At 40.6% G+C, this 17,066-nt stretch overlaps 1 protein-coding gene across 1 annotated transcript in view; it reads left to right on the top strand.

Moving 5' to 3' along the window:
* The window catches only part of LOC133990176 (ephrin type-B receptor 1-B), a 166,763-nt gene that overhangs the window by 70,013 nt on the left and 79,684 nt on the right, over nucleotides 1–17,066 (top strand). The window contains exon 3 of the mRNA XM_062428350.1: nucleotides 8,212–8,893. Coding sequence (XP_062284334.1) covers nucleotides 8,212–8,893 — 682 coding nt within the window. The remainder of the gene's footprint in view (nucleotides 1–8,211; nucleotides 8,894–17,066) is intronic.

Raw genomic sequence — 17,066 nt, 5'->3', positions numbered from 1 at the left:
ATCAATCAGGTAGTAAAATTAAGCTTCATGTAGCTCTACATAATTTCCAATCATCTCAGATGAATTCTCTGTACTTTTGCCCTGGAGAAAGTCATATCATCAAGTCATCACATTTTGGTATATTTTATTCTTTTTTATCCCTTCTCCAAGCAGTTCAAAATGCATCAGCAAGACTTTTGACAAGGTCAAAAAAGAATGAGCCTATTACCCCCAGTGTTGCTTCCTTACAATAGCAGCCTGTAGGCTAAATAATTACTTTTAAAATCCTGATGTTTGCTTACAAGGTGTTAAATGGTTTCGCCCCTTCTTAAATTACAGAGTTCCTGTCCACATATCACACTGTCAGAGAACTGAGATCGTCTGACCAAAAACTTCTTTCTGTCCCGAGTATCAGGACAAAGTGTTTTGGAGACAGGGCATTCTTTATTGCTGCCCCAAAACTATGAAATTGTCTTCCTCTCACCATCTGAACAAATTTCTACTCATTAGATTTGAACTGTGCTGAATTAAACTAGTTGAGGTATTTCTCCTGAGGTCTCTGTAGGTCATTGTTGCCAAGATGTGCTCCATGTGCCTTTACTTTTATTATCATTTTAATTTTCATTTATCATCACTTAAAAGTTATTTTCTTCTCATCTATTGTGCTTGTTTCCTCCCTTTGTTTTTTGTTTTCCTCTATGCGTGCTGTAAAACACTTTGGAACAGCTGTGTTGTGTGCAAAGTGCCAAAAAAGTTGAGTGGAGTTGAGTTCTCAGCATTTCAACATGATTACATTAACCCTGTTATTGACCTTTAAATACCAGTTGACTTAATGAATGTGTCCCAACCTTTCAAATATCTTTCAAATTTAATTAGGATAATTGTATAAAGATTTTAAACAAGAACATATTTAAAAGGACTTTTTTTTTTATCTACAACGTCAAGCAGCCTTGTAACTGCTCCACAACCCTGCCAATCTCTGTGGATAATGTTTGTATTAATAATTAGGCCCACATTTTTTTAAAATCTTGTATAGGAACAATGAGGCTAAACTGCATGCAGTTAACATTTAAATGTTATACTTCTTGGCGAGGGTAAAACCGATTCATGTTAACTCTCAGCCTGCCATCCTCAGCGTACACAGTAAAGACTCCATTTAGTAACTACAGTATCTGTGTTTACCAGCTACATCTTAAGCCCAGCAGATCGGTTGCTGCTTCAAAGAAACTAGCACATAATTGAAAATGCGAGTGCTAATAATGACATTGCAAAAGTCGGATGAAAGAGAGGGAGAGTGAGGCGCCTGGGTAGATTGTTCACTTGAATGGCGCAGCATGAGGCCACATTATGTGCATCACTTACATGATCTAAGAAAAATGGCATATCAAAAGCATTTTTAGAGCATGTAAAGCGACCAAATTGTAAATAATGTCTCAACGCGGCACATTTCTCTCACAGTATAAACTCATATTCAGCACCAAAAAAACAAACAAAAAAAGGCTGGCAAAGTTTGTACATCGATCAACATCAACATAAACTTGCTTGCTTAACACCACGGTTCAGTAAACCTATTGATCAGAGCATGCGTGGTCAGGGAGCAGATCTTCAATGAGTCTCATTCTGACTCGGACAGACAGACGGACAGTGTTCTATTTGAGCTCAGTCAAACTGTGCGACTGTAATTATAGAGTGGCTGGGATCTGGCAGGACTGGGAGTGTTTCAGACATCACCATTTCCTCCCCATCCATCACATTCAGTCAGGCGGAACTAGGCCTCAGATGCCCCACAAAATAATCATTCCCATGCAACTGGCCTGACAGCAGCTCTCATTCAATAACACAGCTGATCAGAAATGATAATAGCAATCATGCCACTGCATATTTTAGTGGCTGCAGTCTGGTATTGTGTGAGTGTGTGTGTATAAGTGTATGTGCAAGGTGGGAGATGAGGCGTAGCTTTCAAAATATGTGAATTTACAAGAGACGATAGGCATGTTTCTCAAGGCTTGTAAGGCAATGTGAGTAAATGAAGCTGCAGTTAATGTTACCAAAGCAAATCAACTGTATATTGTTGCTGTATATGAACTGTCCACTCTATGGATTTCAAGGAACCAGAACCTAAGGTTGAAATGCAAATGTCCTCATTAAGTCAGACAGACTGAAACAGCCTTTGGAAAGAAAAAAGTTATCTGGCTTGTGATTACTGACGGCGGTGAGCTTTGCAAAATGAGAAGAGCATCTTTCAGCAGGGGCATAAAGAGTTCAATCCCTATTTCAGCTTTTCATGTCCAGCTATAATCCACTGTCCTTCTGAGACCTTGGCCTTTACAAATCAGTCAGTGTGAATTTCACCTGCATGTGTGCCATTCCTTTTTCTTTTTGTCTTTCTTTTATCAAAAGCCAGCTCTTTAAATGCTGATTTATTCATGCCTAATTATTAAAAAATGGATTCTATGAAGGTATACTTTCCCTGCCTCTTTGCAGTGTTGTGTTGTCATGAATAACAAATAGGCTCATTATTGAAATGTCCATCCTAATCCTGTAGTATGAAAAGCAATCTCCTGTTTGCCTCCACCCACGTTTTAGCCCTGCTATGATAGATGAACAGACAACTCTTAGGTAGAAAGTGCTCACAAATGTGCCAGCCATTCCTCTTGGGGTTACAGATGTAAACACAACACACTAGCTATACTCTTGGCGGAAACACTATATAAACACAATCTGGTCTCAGAATCCTTTTGGGAACAAATAAAAAATGAAGCAGCCACTACTACCTACTCTTTTTCTGAACTGAAAAGGGCGCCAAAAAGTTGTAAACTGCATCAGCAGAGCACAGGCCGGGACAAAGGTGAGGGGAACATGGTGGCAGTGAGGTAGTTCCATTTGGTCATTGCTGTCTTATAATTAATACATTTCTTGCCTTGGGTCCTGCTATCAGCCTGAGTAATGGAAGTTTTGATGGCCGTTCAAGAAACAGTTGTCAGACACTCATCTACTATTTGCAGTGGCATTTTGTAGACCTTTAGGCTGAGGAGCTTTGAATGTGGAAATGTTCTGAGCTGTTCATCACCCATCTGTGTGTAGTATGTCTGAGCATGTAGCTGTATTAACTGGCGCTGATGGATTTGAAAAGCTGTTTGTGAGTGTGACTCCGCAGAGGATCAGACAGCAGACTGGAGGTTAAAGATCAGCCCGACGAATGCTTCTGTACTCAAGCCTCCTCCGTCTGTGAATTGACTGAGGTTGAATGATGAGTCAAGACACATCTTTATGTATGTGCAGTTAAGTCAGAGTCTCAACCAAACCTATTGCTGCCAAATGTTTTGGCTGGTTTGCATGATTTAGGGTACTTACAGTACATCAGGACAGAAGTTGAGTTCCTCATATTTTATTCCTGCATTTCATTTTGTGGCGAGCATTGGCCCCTTTCCACCAAATAGTCCCAAGAAAAATGAGCAACAGAAACCAAATTCAGGAAAGGTCCTTTTTTGCAAACTTTTGTTTTTCCATAGCATCTGAAGATAGATAAATCATACCGATAGCAGAAAAGAACAGCTTTTCTAGAGACACAGTCTCTTCATGTGTCAATACAACAATATAAAATCATTGTTGTTCTTTACTTACTTTTGTGTAACTGCTAATGTACATCCTCACTCTGATTACTATTGATACTGTTGATATTATTGATAGCATAGATACTAACAGTACCCACTGCTGATTATTCTATGAATGAGGCCTGTACAGCAGTTATGGCAGCTTTGAAGACTGACCAATCAGCAATATTCAGGCTTTGCGCTGGTAGGTCCTTGGCTATCAAAAGCCCTGTTTCCACCTCAGGAACTTCGGGGTAATTTTGTGGGGCCGTGGCCGTTGGCGTGTCTCCATAGCAGGAACCTCCCCCAGATGTGGCGTCAACAGAAAGCGCCAAAATAAGCGGTATTTTTAAAACCCAGCAGAAGAACAGTAGTAGAAAGCGTCCTCACTGCTGGAAAGAAGTTCATAGCGTCCACCGCCATGTACACGAACACACAAACCAGAAACGCGGCAACCACCTCAGCTCCTTCCATGTTTACCTCCTCGTTGTCATTTCTTTGTTATGCTTTCGGCGTGTCGCCTCGGTGACGTCACGGTCAGAGTCCGGTGGGTCCTATCCGGGTCCTGCTCTGCTATGGAGACACAACGGCCTAGAGGACCGGGTTAGAGGACGTTCCTGTAAAGGTCCCACCTCCTATATTTTACCAGGAACTTCTTTAGTGGAAACGGGGCTAAAAAGTACAAACCCCAGGGCAGGAACCATTGGGGACAGGTACAACACCCCATGAATGATATGAACTTCACATTTGTTCAGTTACACAGCAAATTACATTCCTGAGCTCCTAAAAAATGTGCCTGGGCAACTGAAAGAAATCCTGCAGTGGAAAAGGGCTATGAATAGGACCTTTTATATCATTCTGAGACTAGACATATTCTCTGCTGTATTAGTATCAATCTTGACTGAAATCTTGCAGTATGTGTATAGTCGATCTTGTCCTTTTCCCACCATCCCTGCTCCAAATGACTCATTAGTCCAGCCCATTTCTCCTGTTATTATCCACAGGTGTTACATCCATGCTCTGATAGCTTAGTCATCTCAGCCCTGTGAGTGTGGCTCTGCTTGTCCCCAGCTCAATGTTGGGTGTTGTAGGCCTCTATAAAGCAAGACTGGCCATCTCAGCTGCTCTTTGTTATTTTAGCCTTTGAAGGTAATGGCAGGAGATCAATGTGATGAATGGCCTTTATGAGGGCAGAGTATCGATGGCTTGATGGCAGCGAGCTGAGGCTGTGGGAAGGGGAACATCAGCCTGAATATATTACCACCACCCCCCACCACCCCCATCTCTTTTCTCTCCACTCTGTATTTTTCTTTTACCTATCACTCTGTCTCTTTCTTTTCTCCGCCCTCTCCTCTCCAGCTCAGCTAGCTGTGACTGGTCATTAACACACACATTAAGCGCTTTGTGAATCCATAGCTCATTCATCTCCTCGCTACTGCCCATAAAACAGTACAGCCATAATGACACACACAATAGCCACACTTGACAGTCAGGGGCAAAGGAAGAGTGTCTTCTGTGTTACTAGCACAAGCAAAGCTATCAGAGTGGAGCCAATGGGTACATTTGCTTGGCGTAAAAATGAGGGTTATGTAAAGAGGCTTTTAATATATGTCTGGTGTTACATCAGCAAAAAGGTCAAGTTCAATTGGTAATGAGGAAATATATTGATGAACAAAATGTTTCCAGTAAAACCAATTGAGAAAGGATTGACTTAATAGTGACATTAAAGCTATGCTCTCCAAAGGGATGTGGATCATTCTTATACACCACACATTCAAACCATGATTACGGTGTCATCAAGACATAACCCACATCATTTGGTCCATGGTTTCTTTACTACCACAAAGAAAGCATTATCTCTTGTCACATGAACCTATGAGAAATACAAAAGAAGAGTTAGGACCATAAATATAATCACACCGCTATCTCTCCTTTGCACCTTGTTCAACTTCAGCCAATATGAATGATACATGCCAGCAACATACATCTGTGCTTAGGTCCATAATGCATGGACTAAATATACACAGCACAGGACTAACAGTATTATTTTATGTACAAATCCTTGAAGAGGAAATGGATGCAAGGACTAGGGAATTCCATTATCGGTAAGGTGACTGGTGATGATGCTTTCTCTTTTCTCTCTTTTCTGCCAAGGTCAGACAGATGTCATGGAGTAGTGCAGGAGATAGATTTGATTTAAATGATGTAAAAGGTCTGGGAAAGAGCAAAGAAATAGAACGAGGAAACCAAACTACAGTACTGATGTGATGTTGAGATATGTGCTGCTAATGTAGATAGTGTCCTTGATTCTTAAATGCCTGTGTCTCATGCATTTCAGGGTTGTAAGAGCAGGACAAGTGATGCAGATGCTTAAAAATGGATACCAGTATTAATGCTCAGAGTAATCAAAAATTTTAGACCTACAGAAGCAGAAATGTAGCGTGTAGCCACAAGCTCTTCAGCAGCAAAACATCAGCCAGCAAATCAATATGTGGTCAGTAAACCATCAAATTATAAACAGCACATTCTCTGAACGCACACACACACAAACACACAGACATAAACGACAGATGAATACAAAGTGCTGAAAGGACAAGAGGAAACTGGGTTGTAAAGTTTGATATCTGCTTAGTAACTGATGCACCTGTAATAGTATTGTTCGTCTATGTCACAATGGTGTCACAAAATATATATTAAAGAGGAAATACAAAAAAATGTAATTCATTATTATATGAACCAATGAATATCTGGACAGATTTCAGATGGGCATTATCGTAGATGCCTCAGGCTCCTCTCTGGCGTGAAAGATGGTGGTCATTTGGCTAGACGAAGGGCGGTGAGGACCCCCTCCTAGACTGGAGCAGAGGAGCCTAGGGCTGGCTGTATTAATGAACAGGCAGTGCTGAAAGGGACAGGTTCCTGTAATGCTGATGAATGGTCATTACAGAGCAGAGACGAGAGAAGAGAGCAGAAGGGGAAGAGAGGAGAGGGGGAGAAGAGTATAGAGCAGAGTTGGCACAGAGGGAGCAGCAGTGAAAAAAGGCTTTAATTTGCACCTCAGATTTCTGTAAACTCGTTTATCATGTCAGCAGTGTCACTGTTCTCCACGTGTCTTCTCTCCTTCCTTCTCCTTGCCCTCACCCAACCCAAACCTTCTTGTTTTTTTCTCCAGATACTTTCATGTATTCCTTGCCCTAAATATTCCATCAACTACATTATTCTTGTGAGTTTTTTTAATGATAAATACAGTGGCTCACTTAAAAACCTATATCTTATCTCTTATCATTTCATGGGCTTATCTAACTAGATTTCTGAACCCTTTCCATTATTTGACCCGTTTTTGGGGTTATGTGAGGAGCGTTGATGTCTTCTACTCTCCATTAGGCCTGATTGAGCAGCTGGGGCTTTAAAGGTCAGAAGATGGAGGAAGCACCAGGAGATCTATGCACACAAGAAACATGAACTGACTGGAGGCCCACTCACTCCACTATAGACCTCATTAACTCCTCCTCGCCTACAGCTGTTTGGATCATTGGTGGTGGGAAATTTAGAGAAATGAATCCGTGAACGAAGATGCTTGCTTCAGTAGGAGTAAAAAGAATGGTGTTATTATAGACAGACAGTAGAAGTGATCTAAGAAGAGACATTTCAAAACAGTTTCAAATCGCCCTCTTTACTCCAGAATATATTCATTTCAAGTCAGAGGGCTTTTATGTGACTGTCTCAATGCATACAGCCTTTACTGTATGCCAAACACATGCCTTCTAAAAATAGCTTAACAAAGACATTGCATTTAGAATAACAGACTGTAGACTGTCGCTGACATTTTGAGTTTGAACAGCTTTTGGGCAGTTGGACAGTTAATTCAAAGATGTTTTACCTGAAAGCACGCTTCTGGGCAAGCGTCTTTTTATTTTAGTGATGTTTCCTCCCAGTTTTCAGTGATTTCAACTAAATGTAAACGGCACATTTTCATCATAATTTGGTGCACTGGGTTAATACCCCAAGGGGTCTCTGATGCTCATCCAACATACTTTCTGGGTCACACCTGCAAGAAAAGGCATGTGGTGCATTTCAGCTCAGTCCGCATGCAAATGTCTTTCCATTAGACCGGCTCTTGGCTGCCATGTAGTAGTCTCCGTCTGTCTAATTGTAATTCAGTAGTGCATAATCTTGAATTTGTTACACACCATATTTTATAATTCGTCAGCTGAGTGCCCAGCCACGCTCGGCATGGATGGCAAATAGCAGCACATCCAAAGTAATTACTGGGTTTGTGCTTATACAGTGGCAGCACACATACTACAGATTTTGAGCATATTTAGAGAACAAGATGGAAAAGTGGTGTTTTGCTGTTGCTGCACTTAAGAAATTGTTTATGATTCAGAAAAGCAGGGCATTTGTGTATTCTCAGCTGATGAAGCTACCACTTGGCTGGCTGATTCTTTCCTGTTAATCTGGGAAGTAGGCTCAAATGTAATGCCTGAGGGAGATTACTGATATGTGTAAAAATTATCTGTAGCTCAGCCAATATTAGCATGTTGTATCGAAAAATTAAAAAGCATCACGGCCTTATTACCAATTATTACTAATCAACCATGTGCACTCTTCTCTCCCTCTTCTCTTTCTCTTTCTGTAGTGGGAGGAAGTGAGTGGCTATGATGAAAACCTCAACACCATCAGGACCTACCAGGTGTGTAATGTCTTTGAGCCCAGTCAGAACAACTGGCTCCTCACCACCTTCATTGATCGACGTGGAGCACAGCGCATCTACGTGGAGATTCGATTCACTGTGCGCGACTGCAGCTCCATCCCCAATGTCCCTGGCTCCTGCAAGGAGACTTTTAATCTCTACTACTATGAAACTGATGCTGTTATTGCCACTAAAGGCACTGCTTTCTGGATGGAGGCCCCTTACCTCAAGGTGGACACCATAGCTGCTGATGAAAGCTTCTCACAGGTGGACTTTGGAGGACGCCTGATGAAGGTCAACACAGAGGTGCGGAGCTTTGGCCCACTGTCTAAAAATGGCTTCTACCTGGCCTTTCAGGACTATGGTGCCTGCATGTCTTTGCTGTCAGTCAGGGTCTTCTATAAGAAGTGCCCAAGTGTGGTCCAGAACTTTGCAATCTTTCCGGAGACCATGACAGGAGCTGAAAGCACCTCCCTGGTCATTGCCCGAGGGATCTGCATTCCTAATTCAGAGGAAGTTGACGTCCCAATAAAGCTCTACTGCAATGGGGACGGAGAGTGGATGGTTCCTATCGGCAGCTGCACGTGCAAGGCTGGGTTTGAACCTGACAATGGCAACGTATGCAGAGGTAAGTCTGTCTACAGTCTATTATTCTAAAGCATCTTATTTTTGCCATTTTATAGTGTTACTTCTGCCAGTTGCAAGCAACCTGCTTATAAAAGTTATTTGCTTTTCATCATTCACTCTCAAAATGATGGACTACTTATAATAGAACAAATCACTTCATCATAGATAGGCGACATGAATTTGTTCTATTTTAGGCTTGCACATAACAAGGTATCAGCACACCTTGGATCAGAGATTTTCCGCATCATTGAAAGGGATGAATTGATTGTGTTTCATGCGTTTTGCTGTGCATGATGTGCCGTACTTCTTTCTTGATCATCCACCTCCAGCATACTAGAAAGGCACATTAGCATTGATTCTTAAACTGTAGTGAATGCCAGCCTACTGTGCAGCCTACTTTACAGATGGCAAAGAGGCTTGATTCTGCCTCAGTATGATGTGCAGAGGACTAAGTTCTGAGGAATAGATAATAACACGTACATAAAGATGAGGTTAATCTGGGTTTTGGGTTCAAGCTGGGTTCTCTCTCTTTCTGTCTGTCCTCTAATGCACCTTTACGCTTTGCACGCTGTTATTCTCACACATTCATAACCACACACACACACGCGCATTCAAAGAGAAAATTTGCTCAAGGTGTCTGATGATAATATGAGTGGCTTGGGGCTCTCAGTGTGACTCAGTATTGGTTGGATTGCCACTGGAGGTTAGCTGGAGAGTGTGTGGAGCTCAGATAAGATTGATTGACGCACATCTGCTCTGATCGATAAACAGATATGAGAGTGCCACATATCTACAAAGCACACTGTGTGTGACTCTGTCTACTGTATCCTTCTCAAATTGCTCAATGTCCTAGGCAAACACACCCACACATACATACACATACAATCACACCTTCACATGCAGTCCTTGAATAAGGTGGAATGACTTTCAAATGAAAATGACAAGGCAAAAGTTGGTAGTCTTTAGTCAGCTCACATCAATGCAGACTTCAAGGAAATATTGGAAGTTTGTATATTATATCTAATTTTGTCATCATCTCATGCCAACTCAGTTTTACATTATTCACACGTCATTTCATTTTCCCTGACTTTATATCTACGGTTATTAACATTTCACATTTCAGTGTTCAAGGTACATTTAATTTACATATTTTAAAAATGAACTTTGTTGTCTATCCCATATCTATTTTTGTGCATTATGTGCGAAATAATGATTTTCTGTTGTTTCCCTGCTGTGAATCGTGACTCTAACTCATTTTTCAAGTACATGTGATAGGTGTGATGTACTGAACAACCTCAACATCATTATGTCCAATAGAAAGTTTCAAAGTGATGAAAAAGTACACTGAATAACAGGGCCGTACAATGAGAAAAATATAATGAGGCTACTTTGTAAAGAGGCACTTCTTTTGTCTTTTTGAATATACCTCAGGCAGCCGTGGTCCATTCTGACTGTAGGTCATCCCATTCATTTTTTATTTCCATTTTTCCCAGCTTGTTTAATCAACTGGTCTTTAATAAATGTGTGCCTTTGTTTCTACTTTTTTGCACAATTCATTATGTCAGGTGCAATACATTTTAATTTGAAACATGACAGATGATTTTCAGATTTTATCCTTACTAAATATTATTCTATGTAGTAAAACCACCCTGTGCTTTTTCCATGAAGATTCCTCTATGATTAAAGATGTCAGGATAACAAACATTTTTGAAGTGACAGTTAATTGTGTGTAGCTCCCTTTAAACTAGTCACGCTCAGTGGCTGTATCTCAGTAGACTACTTATTATTAGTTTGTGAAATATGCTGTCTGAAGGTTACTTACGGTATGTAAGGCAAAGGTCAGTACAGGAATTTTATAGCAAATGAGCCAATAACCTTGCCCGACCTCTAATGCATCAAGCCTGCAGTATTTAATGGACGCAATTTTTTGTCCTGCAAACATCCTTGATGCTGATTCACTTCTCTTTTTCTGTTCATCTGTTCTCCACAGATTTTTTTTTTTCCTCTGTTATTTACGTCAACCTCATAGCCGCTCACAGCACAGTTATTGGAGAGTGTTGGTAGGAGGCTTGTTGTGGCTTGTGTTAGTGGGGGGCACTGGCACTACTCTAAACACCACAAGCATACATGAACACATACACACGCAGTCCCCCTGGTAGGCACTGAACTACAAAGATTCTTTGAACAGAGACGACGTATATTTCCACTAATTCCTGCAATCCCCCTGACTTCCTTCTCTAAGTATCCACAGCCAGTAGACTACCTGCTGTGTTACATTTGACAGCACTACTTCAATTTCTTTCTCTCTCTCTCTCTCTCTCTCTCTCTCTCTCTCTCTCTCTCTCTCTCTCTCTCTCTCTCTCTCTCTCTCTCTCTCTCTCTCTCTCTCTCTCTTTCTCTCTCTCTCTCTGATGGAAATATGGCATTCTGGGAGGCATGAAAAACAGCCTGTGGAGGGAGGTAGTTAGTGTGTAGCTATAGGCGAAAATTGTATAAAACTGTAAACTATAGTGGAAGTTGACCTTAAGTGTCAGGACACGTGAGCTTCAGCAAAGGCATACTTGCTTTGAAAAAAACAGAGGTAGACAGATGGAGAAAAAGAGATGATCTTGCCTTTTCTATCTCACATAACTAGCTTACTCTCTGGAGACTCATATGGAATCTGTTCCCCTCTCATCTCCACTGAAAGGCCCCTCCAATAAGAGCAATCGCAACCTTTTATTTTCCATGCAATCTCTTTTCATGAGCTTGTAATCCATTATTTAAACAGGGAAATCTAACCTTAAAGTGCTTGTGGAAGCTGCTGAGTACTATGGGCAACCAATCAATTGGGGGTTGGTGCAATAACATGGCCTCAGCATTGGGTCTGAAGTAATTGCCCATTAGAGATGAAGTAACAGGAACAGGAACAAAAAGAATATGAGAGCATGTGGTTTCATGCTGAAATAATTTCCCTCATTGAGAACAAGAAGACAAGGGAAAGTATTACACAGGCAAGGGAAGGCAATGTGGTGGTTAAAGTCACAGTGGGGAATCAAAAAAAGAGATGTTTCGGGAGTTGCTAAACAATCTGATACTGTTACAATGTTTTGTGAATGAATAATATGTTAGAGAAAATAGCTTAGAAAGCACTGATTGCCTGCAGAACACCCACCGTTTACCTACATAAATATGTGAAATGTCTCCATTGGGTGTATTTATGCATAATAATACATTTTATATAATTATCAAACATAGAAAATAAACATTTATTTAAATTGGTTTAACTCAGCTAATGGCAAAATAATCAGTCTCAGCTGGTTGAGACAATACTGAGTGTCACACACATTAACATTTGGACATAAAATGACTAAATAAAAGACAAACTCAGTCTACTGTGGCCTAAGTCACTGTCAGTTTTCACCTGGCATAACAAACCATGCAGCTGTCAGTCAAAGACATACAGAAATGTGGTAGTGTGTGTGTGTGTGTGTGTGTGTGTGTGTGTGTGTGTGTGTGTGTGTGTGTGTGTGTGTGTGTGTGTGTGTGTGTGTGTGTGTGTGTGTGTGTGTGTGTGTGTGAGAGAGAGAGAGAGAGAGAGACAGAAAGAGAGCCTCCCTGTACCTGATTGCACTTTCTCTAATCTATATGTTTTAATTAGTGACAGGTACCGTGGCGTGCGTGTGTGCGGCCTGCTGTCAGTTGGGCAGGGAGACCATGTAGAGTTGTTGTGCTCTGTAACGATGATGCCAGCATGCCATCCTCATTACTAGCTCCCCAGCTCCCACACAAGCCATTTGGGTATCCCCCTCTTCTCTCTCTCTCTCCCTCTTTCTCCCTTTCTCCCTCTCTCTCTCCCCCTCGGCTATGTAAGCAATCTGCTAAATATTTTATCACCTCCCTGTTAAATCGAGCGAAGACACTCCAAACAGCACCCCACTACCTCCACCAATGCAAAGCTTGTCTTCTGTGTGTGTCCTGCGCAGCTCGAGTATGTAAGAAGGACTGATTTGATGGTTTTACTGAACCCTCTTGTTGTTGTCGTGGTCTCCAGCTGTGTGATTGATAGAATCACCTTGATTAGTTTTGCTCCACATCTATCATCTATTTTTTTTAATAATCTTGTATACTCACTGATCATTTTAATGTTCCTTGTATTCTAATATATTAAGTGATTAAAACTCCCCGGTAAGCTAATTATTCTGACTTTTAAACTGTTAAAAGTGAATGATGTGGCATAAAAAGTAAACAGGGCTAAATGACATACTATGAAGAGCAATTCAAAACTTTTGACTGCTTGTTAGCTTTTTCCTTTGGGGAACAACATTTCCTTTGAGCTGATAAATGCCTGCCTGTAGTCTATAAAGCTGGCAATGTTATTTTATGAGGCCTTCTACTATATAGACATTTGCACTTCTGACTCTGTTTCCACCTTTAAGTCCCGCCTGAAGACGCACCTATTCAGAGTGGCATACTCTGTCTCACACTAACTATGCAATCACGTTCTTGCTTATTTGTTGCACTGATGCACTTTATAATCACATTCATATTTATTTCTTTATCTTTGCACTAAATGTTACCTGATTTTTATTGTTTGATGTACTTTTGTCGTGTTTTATGTGCCTTGTAAGGTGTCCTTGAGTGCTTTGAAAGGCGCCTTTAAATAAAATGCATTATTATTATTATTATTATTATTATTATTATTATTATTATTATTATTATTATTATTATTATTATTATTATTATTATTATATTTTCTCTTCTTTTCTAATTGGTTAACTAAGCTTCTCTGAGTCTTTCCACCCATATGAACTTGGGTTGGCACATAGATAGTAAGGACATTGGGATGGAGGGGTAATTGTTTCAGCTATTGATTGTATCTAAGGTGTGATACAAGTAAAATAGAAACTAGCCATCCATTTATAATCCATCCATAATCCAATATGCTACTTATTATTATGTATTTATTTAGTTCTGCATTCATGTAATTTCTCATCAGAGTACTCCTATAGGCTTACATAGCAATATGAAAGCTTTCATATTTTCTCTCCCCGTTAGGCTCCAGCAGGCTTTTGACACGCTGGCACATTAATATTACAAATATTCAAATAACTTTATTTAACATTCTGCAGGCTGACAGTGGCAGCGGGAGATTCACAGCCCATTGAGCAAGTGCGCTTCCCTGGGCTAAGTGCCGATTCATCATGGCTGCCTTACTCCTGTCTAATGGCTGCCATCATGGGGCACGATCGCACACGCGCACCAACGCACACATAAACACACATCTTGGGCAAATGCTCAGAAAATATATGAATTCTTCCATTTTAAAAATGTTAAATGTAGTGTTCCAGGCACATTTATCACATTATTAACCCAAGCCTAAAACATTAATAAACCCCAATATATACACATATAGAGTTCATTGTTATGGGAGGCTACAAGCTGGCTTATTTGTCTGTATTAGAGAGATTAGAGTATCTAACAAATATGATACTTATTTTTAAATCATACCTGAAACACATACAAGCACTGAACCTCCCTGGACATTTTCATTTATTCAAAGCTTTAAAGTTTAGCTTTGGAGGCTATTTATGCTAAACCTTTGGTCTTACAGTCTTCTGCTCTAGTGAGTCTTGGATTTCTTCTTTATACATCTTATCTGAGTGTAAAAGATCTGGCAGACAGGACCCACAAAGGCCCAGTAAGCGATTAGAGCCAATTCCAGCCCATTTGGCCTTGTCTACTTCCGTTCCACAGAGTTTACTTCATTTGCCGAGATGCATCCATGTGTACCCACCAACACACACTCACAAACACACGCATTGACATCTACTAAGTCACCTTGAAGCCCAATTAAGTAAGCGTCTGACTCTTCCTGTTCCTATTAGTCCTATGGCAGTGAGAACCAGTGTGATGAAGACAAAAATGGAGTGGTGGAAGGAAGAGACAGAGAAAAGCTATAAGAAAGAGCAGTGAAAGACTTCTTGTTTCCATGGCTCTCAATGGGCTGAATAGAGGGATGGCAGAGAGCAGTGGTGAAAGAGTGTGACCCAAACAAAGACTCTTTGAATTTAAGGCCCAAACAGAGTGTTTGTAATGACCCCAAACACAGATGCGCTGCTCTCACTGCAACGACAGAATCAGTCCCTAATGATGCGAGGGGAATCCAGAGATTTTGTTCACACATAATGGAAATACCCACCACACACAGAGCTGTTCTTATCCACTATACAGGGACACATACTCTTACAACTATTATTTTTCACTCTATCTGCCTTTCCTTTCATTGGTTGTTTTTTTCTTCTTTTTTTTTTTTTTTGTCTGGTTCTTTAACCTTCAGTCCCTTTCAGGCCATGTATTTGGTGGCTGGGCTTTTTTTCTATGGCTTTCATTGTCATCTCTAACTTGGTCTTTCCCTTATTTGCTGCACAGGAACTTTTTGAAAAATGCTCCACCTTGACCCAACATCTCTTACAATCTTCCTTGCCATCCTTTTCTGTGCTTTTCCTCTTCCCCCCCCCCCCCCCCCCCCCCCCCCCCCCCCCCCCCCCCCCCCCCAACCAAAACTCATTTGTTGATTCTCCCTCTCTCCTCATAAGTGTCCATCAATATTCACTGTTCCACTAATAAAACAGCCAGGCCTTTTTTGTTTGACGGCAGAGGGACACATTTCAATTCTAGGAAATTGTCTCATGCCTTCCTGGATGTTATCAGCATGGAGATATATGTGGATTAGTCAAGATTATGTTGTGGAACTTGTGGACTGAGGATCTAATTAGAATTGAATTGCAATAATGGTAGGGCCAATACAAGTCCTGTCACATTCCTTGAGCCATATGCAATAAGAACTAGTCGACAGAGCAACCAAGAGGAATGTGTTGGCTAATCAGATCGGAACGAGGTCCAACTTTTCTATTCTTGGAGAAGATTAAAAGGTCACTTCACCAAAATTACAAAGATGCATCTGATCATATCTAGCCATGCAGAAATGCACATAGTTTTGGTATTATTTGACAGTTTTAGATATATCTCTGTCTGATTTTGTTAAAGTAGTTTTGAAACATGTTGGTGGCAAGGTCTGCAGATTTGTTTTTGAAAGAATAATAAAGACATTGAAAATTGCAATATTTGATGCTGTGAGCACCACAATCAAAATTACATGTGTCTCCATTGTATTGGGATGGCAACTGTAATTTCAGAGACAGATATCTCTAAACCTGAGCAAATAAATAGCCAACATATGTGTGTAATTAAGAGGGGAAAAATGTGCAATTTGAATAAATGGACGATTTACAGTTATCTGTACAAAATTCAACTGACACAGAGAGTAAATGTGTTAGTCTCGTATATGGAGTCTCTAAATTACATGCCTCTGCTTAATAGTAGTTGAGGTGGTGCAGCTTGCAGTTGCAGTAAATGAACTAATTGAACCTCCTCACAATACAGTCAGCATGGAGAGATCGGTTTTTGCAATAGGCAAATCCTCTAAACCAAAAGCGCCTTTCTACCATATTTTGTGTTGATGCTGTCTATCATGGGTATTTGAATTGAATGCATAACTTAAAATTGACTTTTTGGTCAAGTCCACACACACATACTTTGCCACCTCATCTCCCCTTATTTATCTGTCAGTTACACACACACACACACACACACACACACACACACACACACACACACACACAATTTCCATCCATCAGCTGAACTTTGTGTGTCCAATTTCATAATCTAATCATGTTGGGCATAATTTCCCCCATACTTGAAGCAAACAGCATTACAGTTCCACTTCAAGTGCTCCTTAAGTATCCATGATTAAACATACGTGAAGAATTATGCCTGTGTAATCTATGTTATGACACCATGCATTACCCTACAACAACTCTCCTCTCTGTAACTGGGCAGGTCATATCAAACACAACCTCAAAACCTTCACAATATGCAATTATCCGGCAATTAGACAACTCCCATAATTCACAGCACACTATGTCATTGTGCACGTGTAATTGCATGTTTTCATTGACAGTAAACACAGCCTGTACTTTACAGGGTCAGGGCATGTTGTTCCACGGAAACCAGAGGAAACACCTCTTTTCAGACTGATAGACAGGGAGAGCCTACAAAGCTCAGTCTGGAAGATACATCTCTGTGACAAATTATTGATTTTGTCTTTGTTTGTCACTCGTAATGCCAAGGAC

The sequence above is a fragment of the Scomber scombrus genome, chromosome 11 (genome assembly GCF_963691925.1).
Source record: "Scomber scombrus chromosome 11, fScoSco1.1, whole genome shotgun sequence".
Classification (NCBI taxonomy): domain Eukaryota; kingdom Metazoa; phylum Chordata; class Actinopteri; order Scombriformes; family Scombridae; genus Scomber; species Scomber scombrus.
This window is presented reverse-complemented; position numbering and strand designations above follow the sequence as displayed.